The sequence below is a fragment of the Oryx dammah genome, unplaced genomic scaffold (genome assembly GCF_014754425.2).
Source record: "Oryx dammah isolate SB20612 unplaced genomic scaffold, SCBI_Odam_1.1 HiC_scaffold_6, whole genome shotgun sequence".
Taxonomy (NCBI): Eukaryota; Metazoa; Chordata; class Mammalia; order Artiodactyla; family Bovidae; genus Oryx; species Oryx dammah.
Window position 1 is genome coordinate 24268390 of NW_024070190.1, and position 14603 is coordinate 24282992.

At 48.4% G+C, this 14603-nt stretch overlaps 1 protein-coding gene across 2 annotated transcripts in view; it reads right to left on the bottom strand.

Annotated features, from left to right (window-relative positions):
- Positions 1-14603, bottom strand: part of TSPAN14 (tetraspanin 14) — a 54206-nt gene that overhangs the window by 25934 nt on the left and 13669 nt on the right. For both annotated transcript variants that reach the window (XM_040242583.1, XM_040242582.1), the window contains exon 2: positions 1563-1660. In XM_040242583.1, the coding sequence (XP_040098517.1) occupies positions 1563-1643 (81 nt within the window). In that variant the 5' untranslated portion in view covers positions 1644-1660. The remainder of the gene's footprint in view (positions 1-1562; positions 1661-14603) is intronic.

The window sequence follows — 14603 nt, forward strand, 5'->3', positions numbered from 1 at the left end:
TCATGACCACTCACCCTGTGCCTCCTCCTCTGTCTGGTTCCCCCAGACACTAGCTGCAGGCCCAGACACCAGAAACGCTGCTTATATTACAGGGCGGTTTTAAAAACTCTCTGTGTGTGGTCATGTGGTCTTGTTCCCCTGCACAGAATCCATGTCTACCTCTGTCTGAACCAATCCCACCAACATGCTCTTATATCTTTCTTAACCCCTTGACCATCTCCAGCTAGTACCCAATTCCTCTGCTTGTCATTAAGGCAAGAGTCCTTGAAAGAACTGTCATGAGTCACTGGTCTCCACTCTCTCACGTCCCATTAGCTCCTGGGCCAACTCTAGGTGGGTTTCCACCCCCCAGCAGTTCTGGTCAAGGTCACAACCTCCACCTTGTCAAAGCCAATGTCAGTATTCTGTTCCCACCCTACTCCTCTCTGCATGAAGGGCTTCCTCTGAGACTTCCATGACACAAAAATCTCCTGGTCTTCCTTTGACCTCAGGCCACTCACTCACAGCCCACTTTGGAGTGGACTCTCCTCAATCCCACCTCTAGCATCCCCGCCTCCATATCCAGACTCCTTCTCTCCTCAGTCAATACACTCTCCTTCAATAATCTGGTCACCCTTTCCTCCAGTGGTGGCCAAGACTTGCATTTCCAGGAAACTGACAACTCCATGTGTCTGGCTAAGAGATCATGCTAACTCTTCTGCCCCAAATTTCATCTCAGAACTTGGGACCACCACCCATCCCTTCACTCTTCAGAATCTTTCCAAAATCAGATGACACCATCCAACTTATAACCTACCAAGTGTTATTAAAAGGAGCCAGAAAGTAATTCCAGCTACTTACTGGGAACCATTGAGTCCCACATGACCTGGCTTCTTTGTGCCCGTGTCCTAACCTGTGTCCCTTATGCCCTGTACTCACTCAGATCCTGCCACATGGAATTCCTTTTGTTTCTTGCACATGCCAAGCTTATTCCTGCCTCAGGACCTTTGCACATGCTGCTCTCCCTAACCAGTGCTTTCTTCCCAAGACCCCACATGGCTGTGTATTCATTAGTATTCAGGTCTCTGCCCACAAGCCTTCTCTTCTGAACATCCTTCCCAAGCACCCTTGCCCAAGTGGTTTCTCCTTCCCTGCTCTGAAGCTCTTAAGCTAATACCTCTTCCAGCTGAATACCAGCATTACAAGGGCAGGGCTTTACTACCTTTGTCCACCCTCACTTGCTAGAAACCAGGACAGGGCCTGGCCCACAGTCCAGTGTGCACAAAGGACCTTACAGTTGATGTCTCATTGGGGCATTCCTGGAGTGTGGGTGGAGGGAAACTGGGTCAGAGCCCCAAGCCTTCCTGAACCCCCAAGGCTGAAGAAGGGCACCTTAAACTGATCTTTAATCACCTTGGCCTTCCCCATCACAGCACTTGATGGTCTATTTTATAATTTACTTGTTACTGGCTTCATGAGGGTAGGCCATGACTGCCACCTCATGGGGGGCCAGGTAAACCCAAAGTATGTGAAGAAGCATGGTTTACTAAGGACAGAGAACACGGCCGCTCTCAGCCACTCACCCAGAAAACAATGTTGTAGCTGAAGAGGAGGTACTTGTACCAGCAGCTGACCTCGGCGTTAGAATATCTATAATAGTGCATCTTCTGAGAAGCAGGATCTATGGAGAGAGGAAGAGTGATGAGATAGCAGGTTCAATTTTGCAAACCATTTCCCCAAAATCTGCTCCCCAAGGAAGAAGCAAAGGCAAGATATAGAATCAGACTCCCAAAATTCCCAAATTGTTCCCTGTGTTTTTTCAGTAGTCCAAACAGAGGTTTAACATTATGCCAGCCATAGGTTAGCCAAAAATCAGCAAAGTCAACTTTCCATAAACAGCCAAAATAGGAGGAAAATTTTTGAAAGAATGGAGAATAGCAATTTCTAAAAAGTGTCTTGTAGACTTCTGCTGGGAACCTTCCCAAACATTTAGGTCATCACCTCTTCATTGGGTATTTATTCCCCCACTTCACAACAGGGAAACAAGAGTTCAAAATGCTCATGTGACTTGCCCAACAGCAAGACAAAAACCATAGTGTTCAGGACCCAAACCAAGGCAACATGGGGGTGGAGACAGTGGTCCCCACAATCCACATTCTTCCCACCCACTGCTTGCGGCCAAGCAACCAAGAGTCGAGGGAACCAAACGAAGAAATGAGGGCTCGACTAGTGAGAGTCAAGTTTGGGAAGAAGAGATGAAAGAGCAGGTTTGGGCATGACCTAACAGTGGCCAGTCAGCAGAAGTCACATTTGTTCATCTAATATTTTCTGAGACAACCTCTCAAGCGCAGCCCTCGAGAGGTAAGGAAGGCAGAGCACCCTGGCCTGGGTGGAGAGAGCCCATGAACTCACAGCAGCCAGTCTTCACCCCACGCCCTCTTCCCCTGCCTAACCTCCCACCCTCTAGGACCACTGTTTTGGCCTCCTTGGGCTACAGTAAAGCTTAGATTATAGAACACCAAGCTGCACAGGGTGAAGGGTGGGCCACTCTCCTTTATCTGTGTCCAAAGCCTACAAAGGAGGGTGCCCTCAAAAGGAGTGCAGTCCGAGGGCCTGGTCTACCTTCACTATGTTCATTTTTGAAACACGATGGCAACCCAGGTGGACCCTTAACTCCTCCTCTACCTGCTGCTGCCCAACAGGGGCTGAAGGGTGGGGAAGGTGCCTCAAGCTGGCCCTCAGGGTGGGATCTGAGGCTCACTGGAAATGCCCACCCCTAGCCCCAGAACTCACCCTACTTCCCAGGGTGAGGAGAGGAACAAGAGGCAACCCAAGGCCTAGGGCAAAAACAAACAAGGCTACTCTGGCAGTGGGGAGACAACCCACCCACAGCTGCCAGTAAGAGAGCAGCTTCTGCGCCTCGCCGCGCAGCCGCCGCCACAGAAGCCCTTCCTGCCGAGGCAGCCTTGGCGGCCTGGCCCCTGGTCTGTAATGTTCTGAGAAAGTGCTGCCAGGCAGGCACATGGAACCACATCCCTCTGGAAATGGGTACTCTGACTGCTCCACCATCCTTCCCAGAGCAGAGCCAACCAACAGGCAGAGACCCGACACCACTGCCCGCTGGCCCCCTGCCTCCCAGAGGGACAGGAGTATGGTCAAGGCCCAGCTGGAAGTACCAACCTGCCTGGCCTGAACCCAGTCAGGGAGCGGGCAGTACCCAGCAGCCCATCCCCAGTATTTCTACAACACTGCCCTCCCAGAATGCACATGAACACAACTCCCGGTAACAAGGGAAGATTCTGAACACGAGGACACCGAAGGCCTGAACACGGCCTGGGCCACACAGGAGGGCTACAAGGAGATGAACAGGAACTCCTGGACAGAGTCCTTCCTTCGGCCACATGACCTGACCCTGAGCAAGCATCTGCCTCTCCAGGGCCTCAACTAAAATGGGGCTGATCCCTAAGGTCCCCAGAGACTGGGGAGGCTGCTCAGGCACAAGACCCTGAAGTTCAGGAATCCTAAGGGGTGCTCCTTGGAGTCATTTAACCTAACCGTAGTAAAGAACTTTCCTCAAAGCTCTGAAGCAGTAAAGAAAGCCAGGCTCCCTTCTTTCTCCTGGATCTTGGCTCCACAAAGACACCAGCTAATTAACACTGGCCTGTATGCCTTCCACAGCAGGGCAGACCTCATCCCTGCCCCCTAGCCCAGGGCCTCTGAACAATGATGACCCTGAGGGGACACAGGGACTCGCTGCGTGGAGATCCCTGATCTCCTTCTGCTCCGGCCACGTACATGGGAGAACATGGAATGGCCACAGGGAGCTCCTTGTCAGGCGGGCTGCAGGGAGCCAGTGCTCTGGAGTGTGGGTTCTCTGCAGGGGGCTGGTTTTCTCACCACCTGTTCCCCCCTCTTCCACTGGGCTCCCAGGGTCTCGCCCCACAAAGACTCAACCAGGAAATAACTCTGCCTTTATAAATGTCAGGGTTCAAACCCACACATAGAGAATCTCAACAACTGTGATATAAACCCCAAGCCTTCACTCCATGGTGACTTCAACACTCAGAACTATACTAGCCAAGTCCATGCCAGGGAATGATCAGAAAGAAACGCCCTAATCGCCATGAGATGATGCGTCATCCTCAGATATGTCCCCTCACACGCCTGCCACTCACCCCCAGAACACTTGCTTGAACATTGCACCATTTTTGTTGGACCAAAATAAGCGTATGAGGTCTTGGGGTAGGGTGTTTCAATGACACTTATTTCCCCATTCCAACCCACAGAAGAGGAAGCTGTTGAAGGGAAACAGTGCAGTTTAGTCTTTCTTCGCCCCCTTGTTTACTCCTCCCCATGGGGATAGAAGGCGCTCAACTGACCGGGAGGTGGGGACAGGGGTCCCGCACCGCACCGCACGCCATCAAAGGAGCAGCGAGGAAAAGCTGCCTCTTGCTCTTGACCTGCCAGCTCTGTCCTGGGACCAGGGTGGGTAGAGAAGCAGGTCCTGAGCTTCAACCAGAAAATCCAGGTCCCCACATAGGCAAGTTCTGAATTTAAGTGGAAGGAGGTAACAGTGAGATTTGTTTGGACCCCAGCCTAAGCCACATCCTCCAACACAGAGCCTTGGGTTTGGGGCGGAATGAAGGCAATGAGCATCTAAGGTCTGGCTTGGCAGCTTCAGAACTTGAAGGAAGGAGAAAAGACTGATGAGTGCTCCCCCACCAACCTGAGGTGTTACCCACATTTCAAAGAACCCCAAAAGGTGACGAGGATGGTGGTGCTGTAACTAGAACCAGACCCGACCCAGAAGTCAGCCAAAATGACTCCAGAGTGACTATGGTCCCTCACTTCTCACCATAGTTGTTAACCCAAGTAGAGTCACATCGGAGGGAGGCAAAACTCAGCTCTCTACCAGCTAACAAATTCAGTCAATACCAAAACCATTACCCTAAATACCTTAAATACACAAACTAAAAATTCTGCTTCTTAACAGGAAGATAAATTTTCACAGCTACTAATGACCACCACAACTGAAAACTCTCCAAAAGCTATGTTGTGTTTTCTGTAGAGAAAACAATTATTTAATTCCAAGTCCTCAAACTGTCTCAACTCCAAAAGTTATTATAACAGAATAAAGCATTCACATGGCAAGTAGGAGGCATTGTGTTTGTCCAAACATCAACTTCTTAAAACAAGGGGGAAAGTCAGAATTATTTAAATGTTAAGATAGCTGGTTAGCAACCTGAGAGGAATTGAATAATACACTAAAGTCTATCTAAATAGTAAACACACACACACACTCAAGAACAGGGTATCCTTCACATTTAAGCTAATTGAAGTACAAAACTATCAATATAAAACAGATATGCTTTTAAATTCCCATATAACAATTAAAAGTAACATTAAAATTAAAAAGGAAACAAATGATAAAAATTATCTGCAGCTGTAGTGATTATGACAAAGGTTAAATACTATCTCCGACACATAGAAATTCATACTTAACAGAAGACTGATTTTAGACCAGTGGACAAAGGATATGAGCATTATACTAAAACTGAAGAACAAAACAATTTCTAGATGGAAAACTACTCAAAGTCACTGGAAAAGAAATTAAAGACAACTCACAGATATTGTTTTACACTTTTTATTTTAACAAAATCACCACCACTATTGCTGGCAATCCCATGGTGAGGCTGTTGCACTCATACCTTGCTGGGAGTGGAATAAACTGTTACTACCCTTTGGTAAGCAATACAGTTATAGACATTCAAAAAAAAAAAGAAGTCCTACCCTTAATCCAATAAACTCATGACTCAAGAGTTTGCCTCAAGGAAAGAAACCTAAAGAAGAAAGAGAATATGAGTTAAGCATTCAAAATCTACAAAATCTAAATATCCTAGCTTGCAATTATGAAACAATTTGTAAGCATGTGGTTAAAGGTCAAAATGGAAGCTAAAACCATGAAAATGGCTTCGTGGGTTGGTAGGCTCACAAGTGAATTTCTAAAAAGGCTTCTACCGTGGCACTTACCATGACCACCTATGTACTAAAGTGTAAACTGAGGCCACTGCTGGTGGAGGATGCTGGCCCCACAAGTGTGATGACCTCTGCAGTCACTGTAAACAGGGCTCATCTACTTTGGGATTATATTAACTTGTAAGATTGTTTTCTCCTCCGTCTCTCGGCTGAATTAAAAAGGTAGCACATGCTGAACTGTAAAATACTTAGACAACTCAGAAGTGTACAAAGAGAACTGGCAATGAGAAGCCACTGACAGCGGCTGTCAGATTTTTTACAATGGCCCACAGTAAGAAGCTCCTCAGTATTCTTGCCTGGAGAGTCCCATGGACAGAAGAGCCTGGCGAGCTACAGTCCACAGGGTTGCAAAGAGTCAAACACAGCTGAAGCAACTTGGCACACACAAGAAGCACCCTGAACAATCAATCCAGTGCACACATACTCCCATGAACATCTGAGATCTGTGAAACAGTACTTGCCCTTATCACAGGCCTCGTGTTCCAGATTTGCTATTTTCATTTTTTTCAAAATTATTCCTGAACATATCCCTGCAAGAATCAATGGTTGTAAATGCTGTGTTCAGAAAAGAAAAAAAAAAAACCCAACCAGATCCTAGGCCCCAAGGCCCCAGTCCCTTTCCAGGGGCTCCCTTAACTTCTAGCTGCTCTTGATGTTAACATTCCAAATGTCTTAGAAAATTCAGTACATGCTATTCCCTGGTTTTTCATTGTTAGGTGTTACCTCACCACTTCCTACCCTGAAGATGAAAATGTAACTCTACTCCTGTACCAGCCACCTGTCCCAAACCACTCCCCTCACACTCCTTTCCCATATCTCCACTCCAATCATACCCACGGCGACACTAATTTTCAGAGTCTACATTATTAGGACCATGTGAGTCATCACGGCGAGCCATGTAAGCCACGATTACTTTTCCTAGACAACTTTTTGTCCTCTAGAGTTAATAATTCTCATTTTTTTTGTTTAATTTTCTATGAATTTATTAATATTCAACCCCAAATTCAATGTCAGTTGTCCAAATCTCCTCTCAATAAGTTCGCTCACATCAGATGTTCTTTTTCTAGTTCTTCTTCCAGAAGAAATTTCTCCTGGAACCTTCTGAGCTACTTTAATCTGGACTGGTGCCCAGAAGAACCCCCTTGGCCTCATTTGGGATACAGCCTATGAAAGAGCCAGTCTTTGCTCATCTTTGTGGAAGAAATCTTCAGGGCAAGCGGGAAATTTTTCAGACCATGTATGTCTGAAAACATCTTTACTTTATTTGTGAATAAAAGTTTGGCTGCGTATAGATTTCTAGGTTGGGAGTCATTCCCATTGAGAACGCTAAAGGCAGTGCTCTAACATCTTCTACATTCCAGGGTATTGGGAAGTCTGAAACCACTCAGATTCCTGATTTTGAACTTAACCTATTTCTTTCTCTCTGTAAACTTGCAGGATCATCCTTTTCTTCCCAGCACACTGACATTTCAAGGTACTGGTTCAACTGATCAGCATACTGGCCTATCTTCATCCACTCAGCTCAACATTTGATGAGTCCATCTGATATGGAAACCTATATCCTTCTGCTGCTGCTGCTACTGCTGCTAAGTCGCTTCAGTCGTGTCCGACTCTGTGTGACCCCATAGACGGCAGCCCACCAGGCTCCGCCATCCCTGGGATTCTCCAGGCAAGAACACTGGAGTGGGTTGCCATTTCCTTCTCCAATGCATGAAAGTGAAAAGTGAAAGTGAAGTCGCTCAGTCGTGTCCAACTCTTAGCGACCCCATGGACTGCAGCCTACCAGGCTCCTCTGTCCATGGGATTCTCCAGGCAAGAGTACTGGAGTGGGGTGCCATTGCCTAGGAAATTTTTTCTGGGCAATTTTCCCACTTGCATTTTTCTCTGCAACTCCTATTAATGGATGTGGGAACCTGAGCTGATTCTTTAAACATCTTACCTCTTCTGCTCTATTATCCATCTCTTCTTCATCTTTCTTGTCTAATTTTCCAGAAAACTCTTTCAAATTTATAATTATTCTAATGATTTGATATTTTTGCTCTGCCCTTATTCTTTTAAAATTGTAATTTTTTTGTTTCCTAAATGTTCCTTTTGTATAGTATCCTATTCCTATTTCATGGGTGCTTCTCTTATCTCTCTGAGAAAATGTCTAATTTTTTTCAAAATATTCTCCAAGTAGAATACTTATTTCAAGTTGCTCTCCCTGCCCCATTTGTTTTGCTTCTTTTCACGTTAGGTGCTTTCCTCAGGTATTAACAATCATTAGTAATCCTCATGACTAAAAGTAAATGCCTAAGAGCTGACTAGAAGCACTGAGTCCTTGGGCAGGTGGGTTTCTGTGCAGGGCGGTCTGGCTGGCCCATCTGCTATAAAGTCCCTGTTGTTGGCATCTTTAGTTCTTTCCTCTTAGGTCAGTCGGGTTCCTCAGTGAGGTCTCTTAATCTCCTGCTTGGAAGGTAAGGGGCTGGCTGTCAGAGTTCTAGAAGCCAAGTGGGATAGAAGGCTGGGGGATGGAGATGTTCTTCACATCAACTACTATGAACAACTGGAATCTCCCAGGCCCTTGGTTTTCCCTTCAGCAGAAGGACTCTCCAATGTCCCGCTTAAAGGGAAAGGGCAGTCACCAGGCACCATGGAGACAAGAAAGGGGTTTAACCACATGAACTGCCTTCAAACAGTTCTTATATTCAGCCACCTCTGATGCTCCTCCCCTCCAAGCCCCACTAAAATAATATGGTGACACCAACTCCTGCATTTCAAAGTGGGTCACTCACCCATCTAATTCCTGATTTGAACATTTTTTTTCTTGTTTTTGCTTCCTTTGCCACTTTTCACGTCCTTATAGAGTGATTCCTTTTTTAAAATTCCCTTTATCTTAACTTTTCTGGGGTTTTAGAACTGTGGTGTTGGAGAAGACTCTTGAGAGTCCCCTGGACTGCAAGGAGATCCAACCAGTCCATTCTGAAGGAGATCAGCCCTGGGATTTCTTTGAAAGGAATGACGCTAAAGCTGAAACTCCAGTACTTTGGCCACCTCATGAGAAGAGCTGACTCACTGGAAAAGACTCTGATGCTGGAAAGGATTGGGGGCAGGAGGAGAAGGGGACGACAGAGGATGAGATGGCTGGATGGCATCACGGACTCGATGGACGTGAGTCTGAGTGAACTCCAGGAGTTGGTGATGGACAGGGAGGCCTGGCGTGCTGTGATTCATGGGGTCGCAAAGAGCTGGACACGACTGAGTGACTGAACTGAACTGAACTGAGGATAAAGTAAAATTAGATGTGTTCATTAAATCCACAGATCTCTGGGAAGACTTCAAAAATATTTTAGTTGCCATCTTTTTACTGAGCAAAGTAAAAAAAAAAAAGGAAAAACAGGAAGTATAATTTATAACCATATAAAAGGACAAATGAGATTTTGCAGATGTAATCAAGATGAATAATCAATTTACTTAAAATAGGGAAACTATCTGAGTGGGTCCAATGTAATTAGCTGAGCCCTTAAAAGCAGAGCTTTCTCCCAGCTGAGGGCAGAAGTAGTCATATTCCAAGTATGAGAAGGATGCAATGCATTGTTGCTGGATCTAAGACAGAGGAGCTACCTGCAAAGAGCAGAGAGAAGTTCCAGCAGTTCAGGGGAGCCCTGGCTGACGGTGAGCAAGGAAACAGGGCCTCAGTTCTAAAACAAACAACACGGAACTAAATTCTGCCCCAAATCCTCCAGAAATGAATATAGCCCTGCCAACCCCTTGATCTGGGCCATATGAGAGCCCCAAGCAAGGAACCCAGTTGAACTGTGCTGACCTGACCACACTATCCACCCATATCCCAAGCTAAAACTCTACCAAGTTATTCTGCTGGCTCCTCCCTACCTCATTCTCCAGACTTGGCCATTGACCAAGATTCAACCTTTCCACCTGATCTTTGAGGCTCCCAGTACTTGTATCTGCCCACAGGCTGATCCCCAGGAAGGGCAGCCATATTCCCAACAGAGTTGGGGGCCCTGCTGCACCTCCAAACAGCACACCATAGGCCTTCGACTTTCCAGGTCCTCAGAGCCCACTGTGAACTGGGGAACATTCACAGGCCAAAGGAACAGGGAGGCCCAAGGGGAGAAGCCTAGGAAGAGACAGGCAACTTTCAAGGGAAATGGGTAACTGAGATGGTCATAAAGGCTGCCTCACTGCCCAAGGGAACCTCACGCACAGGAAGGGTGTCATATCATGCCTCAGCCTAGGGGCACTATCACTCTTAGAGGGGAAAGAGGGCCTCAAGTGCACAGGCTCCCCACTCGGTTCCGACTCACCCTCAGAGTCAGAAGTGTCTAAGTCCTACTCCAACCCATACGCCTTAGGACCACCTCTCCATACTCAGGGTCTGCCACAAACAATGCAAAAATGGACGTGGTGGCAGCAACTACCGCAGGGGTCCGGAAGTTTGACTTCTCACCGTGGGAAAACACTACAAACTCAGCCAGGAGTTAGGCTGGGCCCCTCCATCCCCCACCTCCCACCGTCCCTCATCCCCAGGTGACAAGCCCTGCCACACAGGTGTGGGGGAAGGGAGGTTCCCAGAGTTCAGAGGCTCTCAGGCCCTTGACTGCCCAACCTGGGAAGGCCTCCAGGTGGAAGTCCAGGAAGACCTGGGCTGCCAGCTCTGAGCCCCGCCGGGCTCTCCAACGGGCCTGGGATTCTATGAGCTTGGCTTCCTGTCTGAAACTCTGTTTTTAACCAACACAGCGTTATGAGCTTCCACCACCAAAACCCCACAACCCCCAGACCTGCTGAGTCTGAGAAGCACCAAAGGGCCCCTCACTAATCTAGGGGGGAGACATCTGTCTCCCTCGGTGCTGACACCAGGAAAGAAGCCAAAGGAGGGACGGACGGGGGGCAGAGGAGGAAGCAGTGAGGCAAGGGCTCAGTGGGAGACATGCTGGGCCTCGAATGGAGGTCACCTAATCCAGCGATTTTCAAACTTACTATTTTTATTACTTTTTAAGCTACAGGAGCTTTTGTACAAAGAGGCTCTGACCCAGAAACCCAGCATGAGGTGTACAGAGCAGTTCTCTTCAAGTGGCTAGAGGGAAGGGGAGGCTCTATGACATACACGCTTGAAAATGACGGGTCTGGCCCAGCTGATCCCAAATTCCACAGAACTGGGGAATCACTCAAGGAGCTTTTTCCAAACTGCACATGGAGACTCATTCAGTAGTGAATGTGACAGACCCGGAAAGCCACATTTTTAAGAGCTGTCCTTCACAGCAGACAGTTTGGAGGGACCCCCCCACTGGCCCAATCTGGAACTATGTGTGCATCAAAAAAATATCAGACTGGACCAAACTGACAGACCAGGCTGCTTCTAAAGTACAGAAGTTTATTCCTCATAGTTCTGAAGGCTAGGAAGTCTAAGATTAGGGCACTGACAAGGTGGGGTTCAAGCCTCACCCTGGTTCAAATCTGGCATCTCTTCACTGGTCCCCAGTGAAGCAGCAAGGGAGCTCTGAGGGGTCTCTGGTAAGGGCACTAATCCTATTCTTGAGGACTCCACCCCCATGACCTAAGCTCCTCCCAAAGGTTACAAGCCCTAACATCATCAAGCCAGGCACCAGACAGAATTTCAATATGTGAATGGGTGGGGTGGGGGAACTCACAAAGACATTTAGACCATACCAGGCTCTAAAACTAATCAACGAAAGTTTGATTAGAGACAGCATGTTTACATGGTCTCAAAATATCTCCCCGTAGAACACTTATTAATTACAAAGAGCATGATAGTAACTCAGCAATGGAGAAACCCTGCAGATATCACCTTTAACCACCACTGTCATCACCAGCAATGAGTCAAGCCAATGGCTGTCCCTCCTGCCGGGATGCACTGAGGACACATGTCATTTCTGTGGTGTTCCTGGCGAAAATGCATAACCTGAGTCCTATCTTGAGGAATGGTCAAAAAACAAACAAAGCAAATGAAGGAAGAGTTTACAAAAATAACTCGCCTCAAGTAAAATGTAAGAAGTTGTGGCCATTTTTCTTTAAAGAAAAGAAGAAAACACTGGGGCAACAGACAATCCTGGGGCCCAAAGGGAGTCTTGAAAATGATGAATCGGGCAAGTCATACCTCACCTGCCTGCCCACACAGGTGAGAGGGCCGGGCCGCCCGCAGCGGCTGCCGTTCCACCTCTCAAAGGACTGTGCAGAAGGAGGCCTGGCACCGTGCTGGCCTCCCAGGGGCCTTCCCTCTGCCGCTGAATGTGAAACCACCTGTTTAAATGCAGATGGGGAGCCCTGAGCCCAGATAATCACAGCAGGCCTGTTTCTGAAAACCCGACGTGCACATGAAATGTCTACATTCAGAAGCGGATGCGCACAAGATGCGGTTTCTGGGCCCAGTTTACAGCGACATCTCCAACATGGACAAGAACCTATGAACCCTGCATGCTGGGACCTCTCGACCTCAGGACCCAGAGGACTGGGCCTTCTGTCCACCCTGAGCTTCTCCACAAACGGCCTGAGGCAAGGCCACAGCATGAATGAATGAAGCCAAGAGTCCAGCAACCCATCAGTGTACTAACTCGCTCTGCGAGTCCCTGGGGGGAGAGGCTTTTATTGCGGGAGATGAACACCTCGGGACCGGTTTCTACACGTCCTGGCTGCTGCTGCTGTTGCCAGGCACCTAGAGTGGGGCTGTGGAGACCAAGAACTCGAGTGAGCCCTGCACCTGACCGGAGGGGCTCGGGACACGCTTCCCTCCGCTAAATGCTGTCAGGCAGGCGCAGGAGGGCAGGATGCGGCCCAGGAAGGAAGGGGGAGGCGGGAAGCTGGTCAGGAAATGTTCCCTAGAGCAGCAGCTTTAACCACTACAAGCCGGCATGGTGGCAGCCAGGAGTCTCAACAGAGCTCTGGGTCAGGCCTGTGGATGGCACCAAGGCACCACCGGGCCGGCTGCCCTGGCAGGGCCAACACGGCTGGGGGAATGGGATGCTCCTAACAGCCACAGATGTACTGAGTGACGAGTGGGCCTGCTCTCGGGCAGAGATCAATTCTGCTCCAATAACTGAGTCCTGGGCAGCCCTTAGGGGAGCTGCTCCAACTCAGTGCGAGGATGTGACCTGAGTGTGTAATGTGGGTGGGAAACGTTCTCTTCGCAGAGATATCCCACCCTCCTCCCCCTCAAACACAAACTATACAAAACTTAGAATTAAACACCTTTTCTTCCATTTCTCCATGCCTGGAAGACATAAAATAAAGACTGTGGCTCTAAGTTGTATCCAAAATTGCACAGTTCACTGCAATATAGTTTTTAAGACAACCAACCAACCCACTTGACTCCCTAGGTCAGCACTGGAGGGCCACCCCCTAGTCCTGCCCAGGGCGGACAGGGCTCACCAAGCCAGGGCAGAGCCTGGCTCCTGGTCTCTGAGCAAGGCAAACAGCCTGGGGCCAGTCTCACAGAGGGAAGAAAGCAAACTATCCCAGCAAGCTATAAAAGGTGAAGCCTGCTGGAGAAAAAAAAGTAAAATGAAATGCGCTGAAAATGTAGAAGAGAAGAGGAACAAGCAGGGAGGTGAAGGGAGAAGCAGATGTTTTTTTAAAAAACACAAATCAGTGATGGAACTCTAATGAAAAAAGCTGAGAAAAATCTGCAAAGAGATTAGAAGCTTAGTACCTAAAACAGTTCCAGACAGCCAGGGGCATCCCCAGGCTTGGGGTCCCACACTCACCCCCACAGGCCCTCCACCCACCTCTACCTGAAGGCAGGAGGAAGGCAGGCCATCTTAGCGAAATCAGGAAAATCCTTTCAAACATTTTTCCCGCTAAGAAAAATACTACAAAAAATAAATATACAGTCCGTTTTCTGGACTATTTATTTGAACTTCAACATATACCAAAAATCTTTTTATAGAATGCTTCGTGTGTCTACAAAAAGCAAACAACATTTACAACCTGATTCTGATCTCCTTGTCGCCCAGCTGGGATGGATGGGGTGGGGCAAGTGGCACCAGATGGCCCAGGGAGGCTCTTAGCCCCCTTTCACAAAGGAGGGCTCCAATTACCTCCTCGGCCCGGTGCCCCAGAGTTGACCTCGCCGACAGGCTTGGAGGAGGCACCTGCAGCTGCCAGCTCAGGCAGCTTCCATCGTTCCCAGACCCACCTCCCAGACACCCCCCCATGCCCAGGGCTACCTGCTGCGATCTTCGTGTCCCAGAGATGGAGTTGCCAGACCCTTTTAAAGTCGGCAACTTTAAGCAGGGCAGGAGGGTGAAGATAGCTAAACCACAAAAGAGAGAAAACAGTCTTGAAGGTGGGGCAGGGCAGGACGGAGGTGTCTGAGACAGAGCCTCTCAAACTTGAAAGTGCATGCAAATTACCCGGGAATCTTGTTAAATGCAGATTTTGCTTCAGCTGCTGTGGGGTGAGTCTGCAGGGCAACAGGCTGCCAGGTGTTGCCAGCCCGGCCCACTGACAGGCCTGCGGGCAATACTCTCAACAATGAGGGTGTAAGAGGCCTTGAGTGAAAAGCAACAGTGCTGAGGGAGCGAAAGGACCTTTAGGGCAAGTGACAGGGGAAAGCTCACCCATCTTAACTA